Raw genomic sequence first — 27,126 nt, 5'->3', positions numbered from 1 at the left:
GTCTCCTTTAGTGGACTCATATATCATATACTGATGACTCTTATATCATACATTGGAGAACAAAGTACACAAATCATGCATTTGAGCTAAAGTACAAATGCCCTATTGTGATATTGTGATATATTAGTATAATAATATATAATATACTAATAATATATTAGTACTATTTCAAAATAGTTATTAACTAGACTTTATTTATTTTTGTACTTATTTATTTATTTTTGTATTTATTTATTTATTTATTTAGATGGCTAGCTAGCAAATAAAGGAAAACCAAACAAAGCAATACATTGTGCACATTTAATCTTAAAGCTTTAAAAAATATTATATTGAATGTGCAATCATAAGAGAAACAGTAATTATACGTTTAATATATACAGATTATTTTAAGAATTCCTTATTTTCCTAAATGATATTTATTAATATAAAATTGGGTTTAAATATGTAAATATTATAATATTATATATTTAAAAATATCTAAATTAAAAATGTAATTTTCTAGTATTTATTGGTATTTTTTGTAATTAATTGTAAAATTTCTAAAGACAAAATAACTATAATTTTTTTTATTTTTGTGGCTTAAGTACTGCAGCCTAAACTTATTTATTTTCTTTAAATATTTATTATATATTAATAATAATATATATATATATATATATATATATATATATATTATTATTATTATTATGATTATTATTATTTATTTACCATTTGTTTCAATAATAAAAATAGATTTTTAGTTTGTCAACAACAATAATAACACTTAAAGAGATAGTCTATTCACAGGGTGTTTGCGGTGTCTAAAAAAGTCTTAAAATGTCTTAAATTTTAAAAGCAAAATTGTAGACCTTAAAAAGTCTTAAATTTACTGAAATATTGTATTGTAGGTCTTAAATCATTTTAAACAGGTCTTAATTTTCCTTTGTCTAAGTAAAGCTGCCCAATCGGGCCGACATCCGTTCAATCACCAACAATCCATCTTAATAAAATCAGGGAAGGAAAACTTAAAACAGTTACACAGTTCCTCATGATAATAACAGAGCAATTTATACCTTTACGTTATCTTCCATTCATACAAAAACTCTTTACAGAAGGGCAAGTAGACATAATGTTTATAAATAGACATGAAACTTAGGGTTTTATAACAGAAATGCATTAGGTTGAATAGAAGTTAGCCTATACGCAATCATTTTGGACCAAAAGCCAACAAATATACGAAGAGTTCAGATGCAAAAGCCACTAAATGCCACTTCTGCCAAAATGAGATAATGACATTGAGTGAAGTTACGTACAATAGAACATGTTCAACAAATAGATTTGCTTCAAATCATCTTAATCCCAGCGTGAGCGCATTCAGAAATAAGAGTTTGTTGGCAAAAGCTACTAAACGCTACTTGTCTTTGACAGCAAAAGCCGCTATGTCCTGAGAACCAATCAAAAGGCGCGAATCAAATAGAATGTTTTCAATATAGCAGCGCGCTGATACGCCGGCTTTTATGGGGAGAGTGTCCGACTGTCAGTGAATGGCAAATAAAAACGTCCTTTACCTCAAAACTCTGTGCATTATAAGAAAAAGAAAACACACTGTACAGTCGGATGTGTAACATACATTCATAACACTTTTTTTGCACAGCGACACTACTTTGAATGAGTCCGATTTACTATACATTAAACGGCAACTGCGTTTCACAAAAGACGAAGTTAGGATGCAGTTCTTTTATCCCGCATGGATGCTATGAGGATAAACAAGAGACCAAGACCTTAAGTGTAGTGAGAATGAATGAATGACAGCTTCTAAAAGTGTCTGAGAGACATCCCCTTTTTGCCCAATAGGCCTACCTTGTGTTTTATTTGCTAATGTAAGCTATTTTTAAAAGATAAATATAATGTATAAAACTGTACGTTATTTATATAACTTCATATTACCATTACTTTTGATAAGCTTTTTATATTAATGGACAATGCACAGATATTGATGTTTCATAATGTTTTTACACTACATTATTTCAATCTACCAAGCTTAGTTTACAATGTTTGCAACATTTCCTCTACTTACATTAAATCTAAATCCCAAATATTAGAAATGAAAACAGATTGTTAAGATTTAATTAATGTCAATTTTAATGTTATTGATTAATGCACTTACTTGACAGATTTCATTCATCTTTTTTCCTTCTGCTTTTTCCCTGGTTTGTCACAGCGGAATGAACCGCCACTTACTTGACAGATTTATGTATTTCAGGTGGTTTGTGTAATGTAAAATAATTGTAATTGCATCTTTTGTGATTTTCAACTAATTACACTGCCTTGTCCCAATAGGTGGATTTAGAGGTTTTTGCAAAAAAAGCAGAAGTGGATTTAGCTGGTTTTGATGCAAAAGAAAATCTACCTTGTTAAAAACTAAAGAATTGTCTAAAGTGACATTTTTGAAAAAAAGGTTATTTTATTTACTAGCTATTAATCTTTTCATTATTGATAAAATGAAACTTCTGAACCTAATTTTAGGAGCCTGATAGAAAATGCTTGTTTACAAGAAAAAAGGTCTGATGGATTTAGAGGGTTTTGCATCTGACCTCTACATATATTTTTGATTATTTATGTACTTGCCTCCACAATAAATATACTTTTAACAATGTTAAACTTATCATAAAAAAAAAGAGAAATATTATGTTGAAAATAGTCTATACAACTAGAGTTTTCTTGTTTTGGCACATTAAAGTATGTCGCTAAGAAATAATTACATTACATTTTTTTGTGGCAAGCAAAAAATATAAAATAATAATTTCCATTGGCCCAACCGGCCCATTAGAAATAATTATTAGTGTTTACCCCTGTGTAATTCTAAAATTTCATTCATAATGGTTTTTAAAAAGTTCTTAAAAAAATCCTAAATTTGACTTGATTAAACCTACAGAAGCCCTGATTTATTACCAAAAAAGTCAGTCATCATTTATTCAACCTTTACTTGGTCCAAGCCTGTTAATCTTTTTTATTTTTTTTAGAATATTGGAGACCACTAACCATTAACTTCCATACTATTTGTTTTACCTTCTATGGAAGTCAATGGTTACAGGTTTCCAACATTCTTCAAAATATCTTCTTTTGTGTTCAAAACCCATAAATGGTTTGGTACCACTCGAGACAGAAAAAACAATGAGTAACTTGTCATTTTAGGGTGAACTATCCCTCTAAACTAACATCCTATTATTCTTTTCTTCTTCCAGTTGGCATTTGAGACGATGAGTATTATTGCTGTGGTGACCAACTGTGCCTTGATTGCTTTATCTCCACAAGTGAAAGCGTATTTCCCGGAATCGGATGCTCAGCTCATCCTAACTGTGGTGGCCATAGAGGTAACATTCCCACTTCTCTTCTCCTCACACCATAACCTACAGTTGAAGTCAGAATTATTAGCCCCTCTTTGAATTTGTTTTTTCTTTTTAAAATATTTCCCAAATTACAAAGCCAGGAAATTTTCACAATATGTCTGATAATATTTTTTCTTCTGAAGTAAGTCTTATTTGTTTTATTTCGACTACAATAAAAGCCGTTTTTAAATTTTTAAAAAACATTTTACATCAAAATTATTAGCCCCTTTAAGCTATGTATTTTTTTACAATAACTTTACCGTAATCTGCCTAGTTAACTTGATTAACTAGTTAAGCCTTTAAATGTCACTTTAAGCTGTATAGAAGTGTCTTGAAATATCTAGTAAAATATTATTTGCTGTCATCATGGCAAAGATAAAATAAATCAGTTATTAGAAATGAGTTATTAAAACTATTATGTTTAGAAATGTGTTGGAAAAAAATCTCGCTCCATTAAACAGAAATTGGAGAAAAAAAATAAACAGGGGGGCTAATAATTCAGGGGGGCTAATAATACTGACTTCAACTGTATACGCTGTTTTTGTGATGGCTCAGATTCTCCATAAGGTGGCATTAGTGAGCTGTTATTCCTTGCATGAACTTTCAAAGGTGCTAAACTTGGCTGCATCCCTTGTTTCCATAACCGCCCGTTTGGAGAATGCAGCGAATGTAGTGTGTTAGACCCTGTCAGATTGTGTAAGAACAGAATCCAGAGCCTCGCTAAAACGGAAAAGCTCTAGTCCATATGGGTTAGCTTCAAAATTAAACAGGAGGTTCAGTAAAGGATAAGCTTTTGCTGCTGGCCTCAAGAGACCCACTGAAAATAACTGACCCAAAGCATGGAGAGAAATACACACTCGTGCACAAACACACAAGAGACATGATTTTTTTTTATTTGTTAGAGAAGAGAAAATAGAACTCCTGATATTCTGTGTGAACCTGGTGGGGATCTGGGGAGAAATTCATTGTGCCATGTCTTGTTTTCCGCTAATTAAACTTCGCAGTAATCACTGGAGTTGTAATTAGGCCATACTGATTCACCGCACTGCATCAGCGAACAAACCGTGACAGAATTTTAAATAAAACTCAAAAAATAAGCAAGTGTTTAGGGAATAGGAGAAAGTCTTTACAAACTTTCCAAGCAAATTTACTGCAGTCATTGGGGTTTGTTGTTAGTTTTGTTCTGCAACATTGAATTGAGGAAAGTAATGACAACACAGTAACTTATACACACTGGCCACTTTATTAAGTACACCTTACTAGTACCAGGTTGGACCCTTTTTGCCTTTAGAACTGCCTTAATCCTTTGTAGCATTGGTTCAATTGTGCTTCTGATGATTTTTTTCAGCTGGCAAAAGATCAACCAGAAGATTATGGAGATTTAATTATTGCATAATTACAAATATACAGTATACTTACTTGTGAGTAAAATAGCTTACTCAGCATTTATTTATAGCTGACCCTGGCCTTGATCTCATACCGTTTAAATGAGTGCCCCAAGTCTTCTCGGTCTGAGCTGCAGAAACCAAAGAAACATGTAATAAGGCAATGAAACAACAATATTATTTTATTAAAATCTAATTTTGGCTTTGGTTCTGAATTTAAAAGAACATTCTGTGTTAATTCAAACTATTTCATCTGTTAAAACTATTCTCAAATGAAAATTAACAAAATATTTATAATGAGCATGTGTATCATGAGTACAAAAATCTTCCAAACAGTAGTTTTATCTAGTACTAAATAACTACAGTGAGCTTCTAAAAGGCATTTATGCTATATCAGGTCATTCAGTATCTCCTTTAACAATATTTCTTGATACACTCTCAAAAATAAAGATACATAAGCTGTCAATGATGTGGTACCCTTTCCAAAGAGTCCATATTGATACTTTAAAGGTAAATACTAATGCTTAGAAATTTCAATAAGTGTAATATACACTGGCCACTTTATTAGGTACACTTTATTAGTACCGGGTTGGACCCCCTTTTGCCTTCAGAACTGCCTTAATTCTTCGTGGCATAGATTCAACAAGGTACTGGAAATAGTCCTCAGAGATTTTGGTCCATATTGACATGATAGCATCACGCAGTTGCTTCAGATTTGTCGGCTGCACATCCATGATGCAAATCGCCTATTCCACCACATCTCAAAGGTGGATTGGATTGAGGTCTGATGACTGTGGAGACCATTTAAGTACAGTGCACGCTTTATGACGTGGCGTGTTATCCTGCTGGAAGTAGCCATCAGAAGATGGATACACTGTGGTCATAAAGGGATGTACATGGTCTGCAACAATACTCAAGTGGGCTGTGGTGTTGACACGATGCTCAATTGGTACTAATGAGCCCAAAGTGTGCCAAGAAAATATCCCCCATGCCATTACACCACCACCACCAGCCTGAACCGTCGATACAAGGGAGGATGCTTTCATGTTGTTGAGGCCAAATTCTGACCCTACCATCTGAATGTCGCAGCATAAATCGAGACTCATCAGACCAGGCAACGTTCTTCCAGTCTTCTATTGTGCAATTTTTGTGAGCCTGTGGGTATTGTACCCTCAGTTTCCTGTTCTTAGCTGACAGGAGTGGCACCCGGTGTGGTCTTCTGCTGCTGTAGCCCATCTGCCTCAAGGTTGGATGTGTTGTGCATTCAGCAGTGCTCTTCTTCATACCTTGGTTGTAACGAGTGGTTATTTAAGTTACTGTTGCCTTTCTATCAGCTCCAACCAGTCTGGCCATTCTCATCTGACCTCTGGCATCAAAAAAGCATTTGTGCCCACAGACTGCCGCTCACTGGATATTTTATCTTTTTCTGACCATTCTCTGTAAACCCTAGAGATGTTTGTTCGTGAAAATCCCAGTGGATCAGCAGTTTCTGAAATACTCAGACCAGCCCGTCTGGCACCAACAACCATGTCACGTTCAAAGTCATTTAAATCACCTTTCTTCCCCATTCTGATGCTCGGTTTGAACTGCAGCATATCGTCTTGACCATGTCTACATGCCTAAATGCATTGAGTTGCTGCCATGTGATTGGCTGATTAGAAATTTGCGTTAATGAGCAGTTAGACAGGTGTACCTAATAAAGTGGCTGGTGAGTGTATTTTAAGTTAATCAAGTTTCAACTAAAAGTTTTAAGCTATACACAGTTTAACTTCATATTTTTTGTTTTATTGATGTAAGTTGAGATGACTAGAAAGGCTGATTTCATTCAACTCAAAAATGTAAGGCAGCACGAATTTTTGACAGTGCATGTGTCAAAAATTCAAAAGCGAATAGCAGTGTTTGTCACCCTGTATGCCTCGTGTTTTGAAGTTGTAATTCAGATTGATTGGATTGAGTTTGGCCTCTGCTGCTGCTGCAGATTGATTTGTTTAGCTTTGGTGCTGCTGGGATGCGGGTATATGCTGGGTTCACTGGAACTGCGCTAATCAACTTTGTGGGCGAGCGGTGGGCTACACTATGGCTGTGATGCGTTCATTCATTTCCTGTGAGGGTCACCACACTTTTAACCTTCAGTAGCTCAAATAGTAGAGTGAAAGCAGATATATATGACAGGTGGCATTTTTTTTTTCTTTTTTAAATATTTCCCAAATGATGTTTAACAGAGTAAGGAATTTTTCACAGTATGTCTGATAATATTTTTTCTTCTGGAGAAAGTCTTATTTGTTTTATTTTGGCTAGAATAAAAGCAGTTTAAATTTTTTAAAAATCCATTTTAAGGTCAAAATTATCAGCCCCTTTAAGCAAATTTTTTTTTCGATAGTCTACAGAACAAACCATCATTATACAATAACTTGCCTAATTACCCTAAACTGCCTAGTTAACCTAATTAACCTAGTTAAGCCTTTAAATGTCACTTTAAGCTGTATAGAAGTGTCTTGAAAAAATCTAGTCAAATATTATTTACTGTCATCATGGCAAAGATAAAATTAATCAGTTATTAGAAATGAGTTAATAAAACTGTTATATTATATATATATATATATATATATATATATATATATATATATATATATATATATATATATATATATATATATATATATATATATATATATATATATATATATTACAGTTGAAGTCAGAATTAATAGCCCTCCTGAATTATTATTCCCCCTCTATATTTTTCAGCCATTTTTTGTTTAAAGGAAAGTTTTTTTTCAACACATTTCTAAACATAGTTTTATAATAACTCATTTCTAATAACTGACTTATTTTATCTTTGCCATGATAATGGCAAGTACATAGTACAAGTGGCAAGTACATAGTACATAATATTTTATTAGATAGTTTTCAAGATATTAATATTCATCTTAAAGTGGCATTTAAATGCTTAACTAGGTTAATTAGGGTAACTAGGCAGGTTAGGGAGTAATTAGGCAAATCAAGTCCAATTATTTGCCCTCCTGGGATTTTTTTTTATATTCCCAAAACGACGATTAAAAGAGTAGGGAATTTTTCCACTGTATTTCCTATAGTATGGACCTTAAGAAATATATATAAATTTTTTTAAATGGCTATAGAACAAACCACTGTTATTCAATAACTTGCCTAATCAACCTAACTTGTCTAGTTAACTTAATATCCTTATTAAGGATTGCACTTTAAGGATTATACTTTAAGATGAATAACAGTATCTTGCACAATAGCTACAAAAATATTAGGTACTGTCATAATTATGATAGTTATTAAAACTATTTTGTTTACAAATGTGTTGGAAAAAAGTCTTCTATACCTTAAATAGCACTTGGGAAATAATTTAAAAAGATCTGAATTAATTTTAGTCACTTGAATAAATGAATTTGATAATAATAATTATTATTATACAGAAATTGCAAACATAAAAACTAATTAAAAAAAAAATTTTTTTTTAATGTGGTCCAATTATGAATTTTTTTGTGTTAATTTAAATCAGTAAAAATGACAAATTGTTAATTCCAGTCAGTTGTCAGTTTAATAAATTGCTAATTTGCTGAATCAGTCTGAATGCCTTATATATATTTATATATATATATATATATATATATATATATATATATATATATATATATATATATATATATATATATATATATATATATATATATATATCATATAGACACATTCAGCAGGCATTGTGGCTCAGGGGTTAGCACTGTCATCTCACAGCTAAAAGGTCACTGGTTCGAGTCCTGGCTGGTTCAGTTGGCATTTCTGTGTGGAGTTTGCATGCTCTCCCCGTGTTCGCTTGGCTTTTCTCCGGGTGCTCCAGTTTCTCCCACAGTCCAAAGGCTAAATGCACTATAGGTGAACTGAATAAACTAAATTGGCCAAAGTGTATGAGTGTGTCTGTCAGTGAGTGTGTATGGATGTTTCCCAGAACTTCTAGGTTGTGGCTAGAAGGGCATCCGTTGCATAAAACATATGCCAGAATAGTTGGTGGTTCATTACACTGTAGCGACCTCTGAAATACATGTAGAGACTATAAGCCGAAGGAAAATGAATGAATGAATGAAAAGACACAATTTGCCTTTGTAGGTATATAATCTTAGTATTCATATATTAACTCTTATGATTATATTCACTCTTTTTTTTTTTCTTAACTGGATGTTCATATATTTCAGACACAATCTTTAGTAGTACACCCCTCACAAATCTCTCTTTTAAATTCATATTTTTAATAGGAAGCTATACAATATTATATTTGTACATATACATTAGATTAGTCAGTACTGAAGATCTGGAGCTTATCTGACAAAATAAATTATAATAACGGTCCAAAAACTAGCACACCCAAATTTATGTCATAAAAAAATATTAAATACAAATTTTAAAAAAGAGGAAAAATCAAGAGAAGTAAAAAAATAGAAAAATTTTGTTGATATTTTGAAGGTTGTAATAGTTTTTTAAAAAATATTTTGCTTGAAATTAACTGTATTATCTTTAAATTTCTAAAAATGTTTCGTGACAGAATTTTATTTGAATAAATATATCTGTTTATTAAATCTGTTTTGTTTAAATGCGCCAAAATACATTGCCTATATTCTCTGAGAAATGGATAAAAATATTGATTTTCTAAATGGGGTGTACTCAATTATGCTGAGCACTGTATATATGTGCGCATTGTTATTTCTGTTATAAACAGCTCGCTCACAGAGTAGAAAGTAAATCCCATTCTCTGTCTGTTATGCAGAATGCTTATCTAGGCTGTCTTTGTATATCTATTATTGACTCTGTTGGTTCATTAAGTGGAGTGAACAGAGGGATTCGTGTGGGGGGTGTGGGTGGTCTGATTCTCAGAGTGCTGGCTGATGTATGGATTGTTTTCAGATGTAGTAAAATCTGACATGACAATGTGATATAACAGAGGAGGACAGGAAAAACAATTAAATCAGTTATGATATTACAGCATTGTATTGGCATATTGAATGATGTTTTGTAATTTGTTCTCTCTCAGGCCAAGTTCACTCCAATTTGTCACATTCAGGATCCCAGGTCATGTAATACGGGCCATTTCTGTGTCATTTTCTGTAGGTTTTTAATTTATCATGTCTTATCATGTACCAATCAAGATTTGCAAGCCTGTTCAATTTGATAAGCAATTGTTCATCTCTCACCACACAGTTTTAGGTATTATGTCTTAACATAAAATTGGATTAGAGCTGTTACACAAAATAGTTTGAGAAATCTCTATTTAATCGATTCTGAGCTTAGTTTTTAACAGCAGATGGCACTCTAGGCTAGTTTTTTTTTTTTTTACTGTAGATGGTGCTATAGTCTAGGGCTGTGTCCGAAATCGCCTACTACTAAGTAGGAACTGCATTTGAAGTTAAATCTACTACTTGACCATTAGAAAAGTACGTTTTATATAGTATGAATGTGAGCAGTATGAATGGAACTCGGACGTACTACATCCACCATTTTGTCATGATCACGTGACCTACCTGCGTGAGTTGCGTCGATTCACTCCCAATTATGAATTGTCTTGCGGTGCATCATGGGTGAGCCTTTTAACAGGTGGTGCTCTATGCTAGTTTTTAACAGCAGATGGTGCTCTAGGCTAGATTTTAACAGCAGATGATGCTCTAGGCTAGTTGTTAATAGCAGATGGTGCTATAGGCTAGTTTTTAACAGCAGATGGTGCTCTAGGCTAGTTTTTTAACAGCAAATTAAGCTCTAGACTAGTTTTTAACCGCAGGTGGTGCTCTATGCTAGTTTTTAACAGCAGATGGTCCTCTAAGCTAGTTTTTAACATTAGATGCTGTTCTAGGCTAGTTTTAAACAGCAGATGGTGCTCTAGGCTAGTTTTTTAACAGCAAATTGTGCTCTAGACTAGTTTTTAACAGCAGATGGTGCTCTAGGCTAGTTTTTAACAGCAGATGGCGCTCTAAACTAGTTTTTAACATTAAATAGGTCTCTAGGCTAGTTTTTAACATTATATGGTGCTCTAGGCTAGTTTTTAACATTAAATGGTGCTCTAGGTTAGTTTTTAACTGCAGACAGCACTCTAGGCTAGTTTTTTTTTAACAGCAAATTGTGCTCTAGACTAGTTTTTAACAGCAGATGGTGCTCTAGGCTAGTTTTTAACATTAAATGGTGCTCTTAAATGGCGCTCTAGGTTAGTTTTTGACTGTAGACTGCACTCTAGGCTAGTTTTTAACAGCAAATTGTGCGCTAGACTAGTTTTTAAGAGCAGATAGTGCTCTAGGCTAGTTTTTAACATTAAATGGTGCTCTTAAATGGTGCTTTAGGTTAGTTTTTAACTGTAGACCGCACTCTAGGCAAGTTTTTTAACAGCAAATTGTGCTCTAGACTACTTTTCTAGACTCTAATCAGCAGATGTTGCTCAAAGTTAGTTTTTAAACAATAGGTGGCACTCTAGACTAGTTTTGAACAGCAGATGACGCTCTGCTAGTTTTTAAGTGCATATGTACTCTAGGTTGGTTTTTTATCAGCAGATGTTGCTTGAAGTTTTTAAACAATAGGTGGCACTCTAGACTAGTTTTTAACTGCAGATGGCACTCTAGGCTACTTTTAACAGCAGACAGTGCTTTGGACTAGTTTTTAACTGCAGACTTCGCTCTAGGCTATTTTTTAACAGCAGATGGTGCTCTATGCTAGTTTTTAACTGTATACCCAAATGCTCATGAGGACGAGGAAGGATTGTGCATTCAATTTAAGTTGGTTATTATCTCAGGAGATGAATGTAAACACAGCTGACTCACACTCTTGTAATTCACTTAAAACTTTTCTAACTTTATTAATGTTTATTTTAGATTGGAGTTGTAAGGAATTGGAGGTGAGTTGACTATGGCTGCTTGTAAAGCATACAAAACCATCAGTTGTATTTGAAAATCGCCCTAAAGCTATACAGTATATTCAGTAGGATAAGTTAAGTTGATAATGTAATGAATGAATGTATGAATAAAACAAATTAAAATGCTCAGTTTTTAATATATACACAACAAATAAAGTCTGTTCACTTGGCAGCTATCTTTACAAAAATTTCAGACAGCTATATTGGGCATCCAAATCTAAGTTTTGTCTATTTAAAAAAAAAGTTTTCTTTTCAGGACACACTTTTGTTTTGGGGTTTTTTCCTGGTCCTGTCCCAAATGGCATCCAAAACTTTTCAGGGTCCCAGCCATTGACTTCCACAGTAATTGTTTTTCATATCATGGAAGTCGATGACCAATCTTCAAACTATCTTCTTTTGTGTTCAACAGAGGAAAGAAACTCATAAAGATTTACAAACACATGAAAGTAAATGATGAGGTCATTTGTGGGTGAACTATTCCGTTAACCAAAAAGTAGAAGTCTTCTGCAGAGTTCGCCTTGGCAGATAAGTGCATTGAGGGCACTATACTGGCTGCAAAGTGGGTGCTTGCAATCACTCTTCTGAAAGCTGAAATATGAATGGGGCACCTACAGGAAAGTGTTCACATTATAAGTCTAGAAGGATGCTAGTGCACAAAAAGTGTGCAATTTGGGGCAGGGCCTATAGCTGTGTCCCAATTCAGAAGTTGGACACAGCCTTTAAAGGGATGTTAGGCTTTCAAAGTGTTATTAAACTGTCTGAAATGAAAACAGCACTCACAGCTTGTCTAAATATGCTCACCTTGGTCTATTTATGAACGTAAAAAAAACATCTTTGGAAGATTTCAACATTTAAACCCCTTCAAAGGTTTTATTTTTAACATTTAAATCGTTAGATATCAGAGTAAGCTGACACTCAATACATACATTTTAAAAAGTCTAAACTGATATTTTATAAAAAAATAAATAATTAAATTAATTAAATTCTAAAATCCTGTCACCATTTGTGAATCTTGGGATTGTTAGTGACCCTAAGAATCAATTTGTTGTATTCTGAGTTATCTGGTAGACAAAGAGTCTATAAGTTATATCTCTAAACTTAAATAATACAAAGGTATATTAAATGTTGAACTTTCCACGTTTTTTTTCTAGAAGGAATACAGCTGTGGCCGGAAGTTAACGAGAATTATTTATTTTATTTATTAAATTACCCAATAATTAATTTTATTAACATCTACCCCAACCCTCACAGTGATGTCAATACAGTAATTATATCGAGTATTATTCATATTATTAATGGAATTACCCATTATATTGCATTTTTAAGACCTATCCAAACCCCAACCTTAACGGTAATGTAAATACAGTAATTAAATTGAGTATTATTCATAGTATTAATGAAATTACCCATTATATTGCATTTTTCAACACTTATCCAAACTCCAACCGTCACAGTAATGTAAACACAGTAATTTTACTGAGTATTATTCATAATATTAATGAAATTACTCATTATATTGCATTTTATCAACACCTACCCCAACCCTAACCCCAACCCTCACATTAATGTAAATACAGTAATTATATTAAGTATTATTTATATTATTAATGAAATTACTCATTATATTGCGTTTTATTAATGCGTACACCTACCCAACCCCCACAGTCATGCAAATACTGTAATTATATAGAGTATTATTCATATTATTAATTAAATTGCCCATTAAATTGCATTTTATTAACATCTTCCCCAACCCAGTCTTTCACAGTAATGTAAATACAGTAATTATACAGAGTATTATTCATATTATTAATTATATTGCCCATTATATTGCATTTTATTAATGCCTACCCCTAGCCCAACACCCATAGTAATGTAAAAACAGGTATTATTCATATTATTAATCAAACTGCCCATTAAATTGGATTTTGTTATTGCCTACCACTAAACCTAACTCTTACAGTAACATAAAAATAGTCATTATTGTTGTACAGTGTCATGAGAATTACGCTGTATTGATGTGCATATCCACAGCTGTATCCCTTCCAGACTTCACAGCTTCTCACCTCCTTTATTTAGCTGCAATGATTTCTGGGACCTCGAGAGTGAGTACTGCACTCAAGTCTACATTTAATGCATTCTCGATATCAAGAACCATTTCGGTTCTTTCAATCATTCTCTGTTTTTGTGGTCTTAGAATCTCGGTACTTAGAATCTTAGGTCTTTTTACACAAGAATACAAGGATCAAAATCTTTGTACATCAAAAGTCTTTGATATTACTGCAATTGATAGTGTATGTGAACACATTCACTCAACAAATGTTCACCTTAGTTTGTTTGTTTAAAATCAGCCTAAATGAATTGTTTACTATTACGTAACGTAAACAAATAAAAAAATCAAAGGAATCATCTTTGAATCATTTTCAGTGTGGTTGATGTTTCGTTCATAGGTTTTCTAGTAGGACAAAATGTTACAGAAATAGCTTTGTCCAATCATCAATGGTCACTTTAATAAATTGAAATATTGTAGGATTTATACAGTACTTGATTATTTATTTACTTATTTTTTCCTTTTTTTTAACTTGATCGGCTCTGTTTTAATGATCTAGGTGCAAAGTCTAAAGCGCATGGCGCAAAAGTATTAAGGGAATGTCTGAATCCACTTTTGTTAAAAATAAGCTTTGCGCCCTGCGCATGGTCTAACAGGGTTGTGCTTATTCTCTTAATGAGTTATGGGTGTGTTTCGAGCATAACATCCATTAAACTAATCAGATTCTCATCTCACATTCCCTTGAAGAGTCAGTTTTGTCACACCATGGTGCATTTGCTATTTGCATAATGGATTTTGTAATTGGAAAAATCGAATCCTTCACTGGCAAGAAAACAGTTAAACAGAGCATCTGCAGCGCAAGGATAAAGAACGAGCCTCCTCCATTCAGCTTCTTTACTTTCTCTTTACTTTACTTTTACTCTTTACATTACTCCTTTACTTTCGTGGATAAGGAAACGGTGTTTTCACTAAAGACATCCATTAGCCTACATATTTAATTTTGTTTGTTAAGAGCAAAGACTTGTTTCAAAACTATTTCTAAATTCAGTTCTAATTTTCAGCAAATGAGTAAATGAACAATAATAACGAAGTGTGGTCAAAAAACTGAGTTATATCCAAACACACATCCTGTTCTTATGCCCCATATGGTGATGCATACATCTCCAAACCCTACAGGTGGACAAATCTAAACTTGTTTTATTAAATAAATATAAATATGCATATAATAAATAATACTGCTAATAATAATAGCATTATACTAATGCAAACTGTCATGAATAAACTGAAAAAAGCCCACCGAGATGAGGCATGGAGGCAGTGGTTTTTATATTTATGTAGAAAATAATCTTTTTTGTATAATTTTAATCCTTTAATTCATTTTCATATGTAAAGATATTTGTGTATTGCTGTAGATCCTGTGTGTATTATGCAATGTGTAAGGGTCTGGACCCTCATAGGTGCATAATAACGTGCTCTGCACTGGACTTTAGACCAGCTTTTAGTTTTTCAATGGCGTGGTCTATTTCAGACACATTTTATGATTGATTTATTATCAGGGACCTTCAAGCACCCAACAATCAGGATGAAAGTTTTTTTGCTCCTAAAACAAAAATTCATGCCATAGAGGGTTAAAACAACAGCAAAATAGTTTCCAATGTGGTATTGGTGTGTGACACATTCTGCAAATTCATGTAGATCTGCTTGCTTGTAAAATAGTTTTCCCCAGTTAAGATCAGTTAGACACGTATAAAACGAAATGTGTGTTCATTCAACTTCAGATACGAGAAATTGTAAAGCATATAACGCTGATAAGATATTTGGAAAACATTAATTTTTTTCTTCGTAAGAGAGAAAATCATCAAAACAAAACAAAAAAAGATTAATGCAGAAGTAATCTCTGTGCCCTTAAAGGTCATCAGTGGATGATGGGTAATGCAAATGTTCCCTCGCTCTGCTATCTCTTCTTTACTTTGCTTTTGTGTGCATTGTCACTGGCTCAGGGTGGAATGAATCAGAGGTGTGTGTGTGTGTGTCATTGCTGGTATTTCTCAGAGCCATGACTGCTGCCTATTTTTGGGCCATTCGATACTCAGGTAATTACACGATGACATGCCTCAGAGAGCAGTAACTAGGCAACAGTGTAGCCACGGTGACAGGAGACGGCTGAAGATCAGGAAGAGCTGAAAGCTTGATGGTAGAGAGGCTTGACTGTGACCTCAGAAAGAGAGAGAGAGAGAGAGATTTGTCTGCAGACATTCACATGCGTAGTAAAGCAAAACAATATTTTTTTCTGATATTTTATCACATAAAAACAGTATAGTATCACTACAGATTGCAGATTTTGGGTGTAAATACCCCTATGTTCTTATTCATAAAGCACACTAGGGTTGTCATGATACTGTAATTCGGTACCAATCGATACTAAAGTTTTAAAAACGTGACATTTGAGCGTTCTTAAACAGCGCTGATTTGCCGTTGTGTTTACGTGCTCAACGGAAATGACTGTGATTAGCTGTGCAGGTCATCAGTTCACCAAACTCACCGCTGTTTACTGAGTGAACACAGATACAGGGTCACTGGAGCTGTTTCAAAGTCACGTCGATCAGCTAATTTGTCTATAAGCTGACACACGAGCGATCCGCTGATGAATCGCAGCTTTAAAACGCTCCAGTGTCCCTGTATCTGTAGTTACACCCAGTAAACAGCGGTGAGTTCGTGAACCGATGAGCTTCATGGCCAATCACAGTTATTTCTGTTGAGCATGTGAACACAACTGCAAATCAGCGCTGTTTAAGAACGTGCTCAACAGAGCTGAAATGTCAGCGGGAAATGGACGTTTTTTCAGTATTGATTGGTACGGAATTCCAGTATAGTGCAACACTAAAGCACACATAATGCAGTGCAAATGCTAGTGTTCAAATGCTACAGTATATAAAATCTTTTCACTTTAACACACTATATAATTTGAAATTTGCCACATTTAAAAAAATAATAAATTATTATATTTGTTTATTATAAATGCTTTATATACACTACCTGAAAAAGTATTGTCGTCAATCCAAGTTTTAGGAGCAGCAAATAATAACTTGACTTCTAGTTGATCATTTGGTATCAGAAGTGGCTTATATGAAAGGCAAAGGCCTCTAGATTACGCTTATTTTACCAAAATAAAATATGATCATGGCTTGATTTTTAATTATTTAATTAGGTCAGTTTCTGATTCTGATTTTATTTAGACAAAAGTCTTGTTACTTCACAGAAATAATGTACAGTATAGAATATAAAGTCATGGTGAAGTGGAAAAATAATTAATATTGTGTATGACTCCCATGAGCTTAAAGGACTGCATCCATACATCTCTGCAATGACTCAAATAACTTATTAATAAAGTCATCTGAAATGGCAAAGAAAGCATTCCTGCAGGACTCCCAGAGTTCATCAAGATTCTTTGGATTCATCTTCAATGCCCCAGATTATCTTCTTCAGGTTATCTTCTTACCCCAGATATGCTCAATAATGTTCAAATCTAGTGACTGGGCTGGCCCATCCTGGAGCACCTTGACCTTCTTTGCTTTCAGGAACTTTGATGTGGAGACGGAGTATGAGAGGGAGCGCTATCCTGCTGAAGAATTTGCCCTCTCCTGTGGTTTGTAATGTAATGGGCAGCACAAATGTCTTGATACCTCAGGCTGTTGATGTTGCCATCCACTCTGCAGCTCTCTCACACGCCCCCTTACTGAATGTAACCCCAATCCATGATTTTTCCATGAATTTACTACACAAGCAATAGGAAAGTATGTTCTATACTGTATGATTGTAGTATGAATGGAATTCTGAAGTACTACAGTACATTCGCTATCTGTCTTGATGACGTCAGTTGCATCTCTTCAACCCTACTCATCAATTCTTTCATGTGGCGTCAGGGGATAGCGTAGTGTCTTTTGTATGCACACTTCAGAATATCCAGTACGTAGTAGGTCATCCGGGTTCTTCTCATCTACTGTTTTCAAATACTATGAATTTGAACATTCTACTTTGTTCACACATTGCTTTTAGGGTACTATTTAGTAGGGAAGTATGCGATTTCGAACAATTTTTAATTTTTCATGTCTTTGAATTTTTGATTGTGAATATTAGCTGGATTTTCATCCTAACGTGAAGCGAATCTTTTAAAAAGTTTGCAAGAAAAAATCCCAAATATGAATTAAATGCGCTTCTATCAAGTTGTTAGAGTGGCTGACTGTAGTATTGGTAACCTAGCAACCAACAGTAAGGCGAGCGTAATAGAGTCACATAGTTGTCACCTACAGAAGCTAAGCAGGGCTGTGCCCGATCAGTACCTGGATGGTAGACAACATGGGAAAGCTAGGGTGCTGTCGGAAGTGGTGTTATTGTGGCCAGCAGGGGGCGCTCAACCTGCAGTCTGTGTGGGACCTAACGCCCCAGTTTAGTGAAGAGGACTCTTTACAGCTCAGTGAGCTCCGTCTTTCGGATGAAACGTTAAACTGAGGTCCTGACACCTGTGGTCGTTAAAAATCCCAGGATGTCCTTTGAAAAGAGTAGAGGCTTAACCCTGGTATCCTGGCCTCTCCTTTAAAAAACTGCACGTTTTTATATGAATGAAATCATTTCAGTTAGTACAAATTAGCCATTTTTCGTACAATACATTAAAAATAAGTTACGTTTCCTCATGTGAAAGGGCTACATTAACCATTTTCGCACAAGTCCAAAACCACCTCAAGCAAGCATAATTTAATTGTTTATTTTTATGTATATTTATTTAATATATTTTTTTGTAAGTCAGAAGATTTTTATTCTAAATGTAGTACTGATGTCATCAACACATGGTGATAAAAACCTAATTAGGGGCCGTTCACACAGAATTTTTTTTCCTTTCCAACACACTACTTTTAATGGATGTGTTTGACCATTACCCTCCCGTCGTTTGTAATTTCAAGCGCACGCGTCAATGTCAAGAATATGGTTCGTCACAGCCTTTGCGTGGTGGCATAGCCCTTTTCACGCGCACCTCACAAAAAAATTTAATTACACGTCGTAACAACGCGTAGCACAATCTCTGTGATTGGTCAGCTTGGTAGCGGTGACGAGTGTGGACGCTGCTGAGATCAACAAGCCTGATGGAGCGATTGTTTACAAGAGAGGAGGCCCATGAAGGAGCTCCAGATGAAAACTTTTTTTTTGTGTTTACCTTATGATTAAAGTTGTTGCATGTCCGCCGGTTCCCGCCTCTGAATGATTGAGTTTTAGCTACTTGTACATTAAGGTAAGTTTCAGAATCTAAACCCAAACCCTCATATCGCTATTTTTAGAAGACCCCCAGATGACTTTCATGTCACAAACGTTCCTTGTTGCTTGCAAAAGAATTATTTTAATGTGGAAATCACACCAACCACCCTCAGTCAAAGTCTGGTTACACGACATGTTAAGTTGTCTGAAATTGGAGAAGATTTCTCTCAGAGGCTCATCTCACAAGTTTTATACTCACTGGAGGCCACTACTAAATTATTTTGATGATTCAACACCTCTGGAAGTGATTATTTAAGAAATCATTTTATGGTCAGAATTATTTTTCAATCTAGCATTTTTTTCTTCGTAACTGACATGCCCTAAACTAGGCGCATTAGTTCAACCTCAGCACAACTAAAACCATAACAACCAAGAAGTAGGTGACACATTATTGTGGATGTAACTAACTAATGTATCTATTTTATTTATTTATTTATCTATCTATTTATGTGAAATTATTTATATATTTATTTAAGTTGTACTATTATTATTATTATTTTTTTGTATTACTCCGTCTTCTGTTATATGTTTTACAAGAAAAGTGGCTATGTGTATGTATGGGTGGGATGGGTGGGAGGTTTCCTGGGTTAAATGTTTACAAAAGTGTTCAAAAAGGGGGAAAAACAGCAGAAATTGGAAATTTGTATACAATGAATTTATAAATAAAGTTTATAAAAAGGTAGATTTAAAAAAAAAACATATCACTCGTGAAGAAACTCGACACAGAGGAACATAAAAACCTACTGCCAGCTAGTGTTTCAGAAGTGTTATTGCAGAGCAACACAAACAGCACGCAGACGTATAAATGCATGACTACATGCAAGGCAGGCACCATGGATCATGGTGATCACTCGACGAAGAAGTGTAAATCATCCTTTAGAAACAATCTCAAGTTAAAAGATCTTCAAAATTCACCAAATTTATCAGGCAGTAGACCAATCAGAAGAGCTCGGAGGTGGGACAACTGCTGCAAACTTCTAGTTATAGTAGAAAGTTGGCATGACAACTGTTTTATTTACGATTATATCATGGTTAAGGAAGCGCTCCTTGTGGCTTTGTCCAGATATCTTGAGTCATATGATGTATCTTCAAGTGCTTATCACTTATATTGTTTTTCTATTTCTAATGGGTCCGTTATTGTCGTTATTACATCATTTTCATAATATCATGTCACATGGACCTCGCGATATGCTGCACTTTTTGTAAACCCATTTCTGAGCGCTGCATCTCGCATTTTTAGAAGCAAAGATGCGTTCCGTGTGAACGAGCCCTTACTGTGCCATTTACTGCAGTACGGCTTTCTATGGCAAATACTGCCTTCATCTAATCTGATTTGACTGTGGCTGTCTCGATGTCAGTGGTTACATTAACAATCGGTCGCAGTGAGACGTGCGTGTGTTTGTGTCCACACCACAGAGCCAGTGTTCATGTTAACAGACAGACAGGGCTGTTGAACTGAACCTAGTGCTGTTGTATGACTCTCTAACCATGTCTGACAGGCCGCCATGCTCTTTCTCTCTCTCTCCGTTCCACTCACATCCTAAAGAGGATGACGGCTGGGCTGGAAACACTCTGACACCTCTCCGACACGCTTTTCCCAGCAGTTCACCGCTCACACATGAGATCATCAACAGGCTGAACAAATCATGGCCTGCACCCTCTCCGTTACATTAATGTTTTCTACTATAACACGATACATTACAGTGTAATGTTCTGTCTTTACATTAGCATCATTAAATAGTTAAAAATTGCACTTTTTGTTTTGTTAGTAGTGTAGTGAAACTCGACTCACCAGAAGTCACTTTCAAACCAAACAGATTTTTTTTTTTAATGAATTTTATCTGTAAGCGTGAGCGACTTCTAAGCCTATTCTATTCTATTCGATTCTATTCTATTCTATTACAGTGTTATTCAGTCTCAGTGAGTTACTGTTGTATTCGGTATTCTATTTTAATGAGACTTTCTCTTAATGAGACTTTATACTGGACACTCACCAGCCACTTTATTAGGTACACCTTATTAGAACCGGATTCGATCCCCTTTTGCCTTCAGTACTGGCTTAATCCTTCGTGGCGTAGATTCAACAAGGTAATGGAAATATTCCTCAGAGATTTTGGTCCATATTTACCGGATAGCATCACACAGCTGCAGATTTGTCGGCTGCACATCACTTAAATCTCCTTTAATCACCATTCTGATGCTTGTTATGTTACCAATTTGTTTTTAACAAAAGAAAAATACATTTGATCTTATTCTGTAATTGTTTTACCTATTTATTTATTTTATTTATCCTATAATTGAGATCTTGCTATTGTATTGTTTTCTATTCTATTAGTAATCTTATTCGTTAGCTCTGTCTTATAGCTATTTAGCAATAGAATTGTATTATTAGGGTTCTATTTGCTTATTTAAACAGCCGCATCTCTGTCTGTGTTTGCAGTGCTCCTGCTTTTGAATGGCATCTGCAGTCATGATACATTTGTCTGTTAAAGACCTTCAAGGGAAAAAAATGATTTCATAAATAATCTGAGCTTTTGTTCACTCATATCAAATGTGAGAGTCTTTGAATCCCAAACACCTCTCTCTCTTCCCCTCTCTCTCTCAAACAGCAATCAGACTGAAGAGAGGGTGGCATTTTCCACAGTTCATGCTCAAACGCAGCATCATTTTGAGTCACACTCGTGCACATGCTCTCAGCTTGTTTCAGACAGAGCCCTGCAGGAGACTGAGCTGGTCTCTTACTGATGTACTGTTTGATAAATCACTGATGAATCATTCAAGTCGGTGCTCTTAAACCACTCACTGCAGTACTGGCTCTTTCTTTAGTGTTTCTTTAGGCCTGCTGGTGGAGATTTGCGTTTAATTTTGCATAAACCCAGTAGTTCTGTTCCAAAGCCTTGTGATCTAAACCTTTATTCTTTTTCATTTAATGTTTGACGTGATCTCAACTGAAACATAGAGAGAGGGTAGGATATAGGGTAGCTCCTCCCCTTTTTAAGGAACTGCCGGTTGGTTTTTAACCCCAGCTCTGTGAATGAGAGTGGTTGAGAAGCCTCTTGAAGAGCACGGGACATGTCAAATACTAGAGAGCATTTGATTGGTCAAGATTTGAAGAGAAACTGTTAATAGTTTGTTAATAGCGTGAAATGTACATTACAATAAAGAATGACCATGTAAATAAAACAATATATTTACGTCCACACTGACGAACAATTATCATCTGTTTGTAAACAACAAATGGGTGTTGGTACGCAAGATTCTACTCAACTACCCGTCTAACTTGTTTTTTTTTTTCCCCGCCATTCACAACATTCATTCATTCATTTTCTTTTCTGCTTAGTCCCTTTATTAATCCGGGGTCGCCACAGCAGAATGAACCGCCAACTTATCCAGCACATGTTTTTTATGCAGTGGATGCCCTTCCAGCCGAACATCCATACACACTCACTCACACTCATACACTACGGATAATTTAGCCTTCCCAATTCACCGGAGCACCCGGAGGAAACCCACGCAAACGCGGGGAGAACATGCAAACTTCACACAGAAATGCCAACTGACCCAGCTGAGGCTCGATTGAGCAACCTTCTTGCTGTGAGGCGACAGCACTACCTACTGCTCCACTGCGTCGCCTCATCCACAACATGTTCTGTCACATTAAAAATAATGTATGACCATGTAAATAAAACAATACAAATATTTCCACACTGACGAACAATTACGATCCTTTTATGTTTATACTTTTAATTTGGCATTACTCCTTTGTAACCAGCAGGTCTCCTCGGTGTGCTAATAACGCATCTGACCAGTAAATCCAGCTAGTGTAATCACTAAAGCCCTGATCAGATTGCACAACTTTGCTCAACCCGACAATCCATGTGATGTCAGTGATGCTTCACAACGTCTTAACTTTTTCCCACCCCATCACCCACAACATGTTCTGTCACATTAAAATAAAGTATGACCGTATAAATAAAACAATGAATATATTTGCGTCCACACTGATGAACAATTACGATTGGTGTATGTTTATTTATACTTTTCATTTGTCACTACCAGTAGGGCGTCCTCAGTGTGCTCCTAGTGCGTCTGACCAGTAAATCCAGCTAGTGTAATCACTAAAGCCCTGTTCAGATTACACAATATTTTTCCAGATTTTGGCATGATATACTTGATGTAGGTTGTCGTAGGGATTCGTAAACAACAAATGGGTGTTGGTACGCAAGATTCAATCGTTCAACTTAACAACCCAATTCATATCTGCGATGTGTACAACATCTAACTTTTTTCCCCATCATGCACAACATTTTCTGTCACATTAAAACAAAGCATGGCCATATAAATAAAACAATAAATTTATTTGCGTCCACACTGATGAACAATTACCATCTGTTTATGTTTATTTATATTTTTTAATTGGGATTAACCCTTTGTAACCAGCAGGTGTCCTCAGTGTGCTACTAGCGCATCTGACCATTAAATCCAGCTAGTGTAATCACTAAAGTAGGTTTAGTTATTAATAGTTATCAAGTCAAACTTATATTTGATTTATTTTTCTACATCCTAAGCCTATACTTGGAATTATTTCAATATTATTATTTGATTTCTGAGGAAGACACTTGAACTAAACACTCTTTCTAAAGAGATTGTTCACCCAAAAAATCTAAATTCTCTCCCAATATTACTCACACTCAAATGATTCTAAACCTTTATGAATTTTTTTTTTCAGCTGCACCCAAAGCAAGATATTTTGGAAACCAGCAGCCATAGATTTCCATAGTGAGAACAAAAATGCTATGGAATTCAGTGGCTGCTGTGTTCCAACATACTTCAAGACATCTTTCTTGGTGTTTAAAAGCAGAAAGAAATTTATAAAAGCTTAGAATCACTTGAGTAATATTGGGAGGGATTTTTAATTTTGGGTGAACAATCTCTTGGTTCAAGCGTCTTTCTTAGAAATCAAACAATAATGTGGAAATAATTCAAATTATAGGTGTGCGATATAGAAAAATAAACCAAATATAGTTTTTTTACTTTTTAAAAATGTATTTTTATTTGATAAAAATGATTAACTAAACATACTGTTCAAACAAATAAAAGTGGAGGATGAGTAAAATCTTTTGGATAACTCTTCCTTTAAAAGGCATTTGTGTACATTAATCCTGAGGTTTCTTTTCCAACCCAGCAGTAGTTCTGAAGCTGATGCCCTGGACTGTATCCTCAGCTCTTAGAGAGCCATTTCTGGATCTGGGTTACTCAACTGTTCAATTATTACTGTACCTTTGTCAAGCGCAGGGTGTGATAAGGTTGTTTGGTTGGCATATGCATTCTACGAAATATGATTTCTTTGACCATGTTGTAACCCCTAAACAGTATATGTATTTCATGGATTCTAGAATGTCAATTTAAGAATTTAAAATGCTTGTTATTAGCTGGAGAGCACACATTTAGTTTAATATGAATAAAATTGGGGAGGAAGTGTGGTTGGCTAGCACAGTAATGCTAATCAATTTGTGATTGTACTTATTAGTCATTGGTGACCTGTTGTTTCTTGGAATTTTAGTAATTTATGTCAATGAATTATGTGGAATATACAGTTGAAGTGCGATTTATTAGCCCCTCTTTGAATTTTTTTTTTTCTTTTTTAAATATTTCCCAAATGATGTTTAACAGAGTAAGGAAATCATTTTAAGGTCAAAATTATTAGCCCCTTTAAGCTATATTTTTTTTCTATAGTCTATAGAACAAACCATCGGTTTACAATAACTTGCCTAATCACCCTAACCTGCCTAGTTAACCTTAATAACCTAGTTAAGCTTTTAAATGTCACTTTAAGCTGTATAGAAAAATGTGTCTTGAAAAATATCTAGTCAAATATTATTTACTGTCATCATGGCAAAGATAAAATAAATCAGTTATTAGAGATGAGTTAATAAAACTATTATTTTTAGAAATGTGTCGAAAAAAAAAATCTCTGTTAAACTAATAATTCAGGGGGGCTAATAATTCTGACTTCAACTGTATGTCTGCTTATGTCTCATCAAGAGCAGTTTGGCATTTGTTGTATTATAAATATATCAAAATATTTAGCCTTTCATTACATAATTTATAATTAAGTCCCTGTCTTTTTCATTGACTGATTCATCGTTTGGTGGATTTGTTAAAAAAAAAATAATTCAGAATCTTTGCAGATTTCAGAGCTCATTTTTTTAATTTAAATTTGTCTAAATGTATATTTATTATTATTTTTAGTTATATTAATGAATAATATACAAATGTATAAAAGATAAATAAAATATATGTTTTATATTCTCAAAATCAATTTGCAAATTTTTTTTTTACAAAATTCTGCACAGAAACAAATAAATCTATAAACATAATTGTACTTAGTAGTCTGTATATACAATGACTCAAAATAAAATATCATTTGCCACCAAAGAGACATGAGAGCCATAGGCAAATTCCAGAAATACGGTCCAAGGTTAAGCTGTTGTACTTGTCATTCGTGTACGTTAAAAGACAGTTTGTTTGTTTTTTCAAATATATACAATTTGGAAGAATGACACCAAAATGGCCCAGTATTTTGTAGAAGGAAACCCAGTTCTCAACACTTCAGTTCACTTCAATATTAACATTTTATGTTGAAATTTAAAGAATTTTGTCACAGCAAGAACACCATTCAGTGTATGGGGTTAACAGGATATTATTAAAGGGATATTTCACCTAAAAATGAAGTATTTGAACTATGTATTCTCTCGTGAGTGGTTCCAAACTTTTAGAATTTTCTTTTTGGTTCTCTTTTACATTGGGAACTCATATAAGTTTGGAACAACTTAAAGATGCAGAAAAGATAATAACTTTACGGTAAAATATTCCTTTAAAGAAGTCAGTTCTTAATTTAACATTGACATAAGCCATCAATCCAAGCTTTTTCAGGTCTATTTGGCTCATACAGTTGTGAATAGTGACTCAGTTTCAAATGCATGCAGTGATCTGTTTAATACTTTCTATTAGCGGTGACAGCTGACATTCTGCCAGCAGCATACATCTCACTAATGCAGCCTTTGAACACATAGAGAGCCATAAAGATCATTCAGCCACTTAATATGACTGAAATATGTTCCCTTTCCATTTCACATTTCTAAGTTTATCTACAGAGGTTTACATTGTATAAAGCTGTCTGAAACCTGCTAGACATTAAATTGCACATTTTCATTCGCAAATTAAAGGAACACTTCATTTTTTTAAAAATCCAGGCTCATTTTACTACCTCTCTAGAGGTAAACAGATGAGTTTTACGAGTCCATTCAGCCGATCTCTGGGTCTGGCGGGAGCGCTTTTAGCCTAGCTTAGCATAAATTATTGAATCGGATTAGACCATTAGCATTTCACTCAAAAATGGAAAACGAAAAGTTGTCATTTTCTAGGTTGATATGGAACTTTACTCTCATACTGGCGAAATAAGTAAGGAACTTTGCTGCTGTACCAAGGTTGCAGCAGGCGCAATAATATTGCACAGCATGACCGGTAGTTACTTAGTTGGGGATTATGTTCTGGCATAGTGTTATATCCAGCAATTACGACCTAGAAAATGTAACTTTTCATTTTTCATCGGCCACAACAAACAGTGTCTCAGTGCACCAACATTATGCCGACTTTAGGGTAGTTGTAAAAGGAGCCCTTGAACTCATCATAAAGATCATTTGGTGTAGTTTTGCTCAACATTGGGGGACTAAATATCATAAGCTGTATTATAAAATATATTTTTTTCTGTTTATTGCAGCACGTGCTCTTGGCTTTCAAATTCATCCTGGCATTCGTCATACCAGATGTTCCTAAACACATCCAAGTCAAACTATCCAAGCTGGACTTTGAGTCCCTAGAAGCTCTTAAGAAAAGGGTAAGTACACATTTGTAGTTGTGCACCTGTCTGTACCATGCAAACAGGAAATGTGCCTGTATGACAGGCTCTGTCAGGAAGTACTACAGTGCAAACAGTGACTTGCGTATATACCTCAGTGGCCTTTACAGAGTCAACAACACATGTCTGCCGACAACATCAGTGTGATGCAGCAAGCGTTATCACTCAGCTCAGATGCAGAG

The 27,126-nt window shown here is 34.6% G+C and overlaps 1 protein-coding gene across 2 annotated transcripts in view; it reads left to right on the top strand.

Annotated features, from left to right (window-relative positions):
- ano10a (anoctamin 10a) overlaps positions 1 to 27,126 on the top strand; it is a 72,516-nt gene that overhangs the window by 27,726 nt on the left and 17,664 nt on the right. For both annotated transcript variants that reach the window (XM_056475387.1, XM_056475389.1), the window contains exons 12-13: positions 3,225 to 3,353; positions 26,807 to 26,923. In XM_056475387.1, coding sequence (XP_056331362.1) covers positions 3,225 to 3,353; positions 26,807 to 26,923 — 246 coding nt within the window. The remainder of the gene's footprint in view (positions 1 to 3,224; positions 3,354 to 26,806; positions 26,924 to 27,126) is intronic.

Source organism: Danio aesculapii, chromosome 16 (assembly GCF_903798145.1).
Source record: "Danio aesculapii chromosome 16, fDanAes4.1, whole genome shotgun sequence".
Classification (NCBI taxonomy): domain Eukaryota; kingdom Metazoa; phylum Chordata; class Actinopteri; order Cypriniformes; family Danionidae; genus Danio; species Danio aesculapii.
This window is presented reverse-complemented; position numbering and strand designations above follow the sequence as displayed.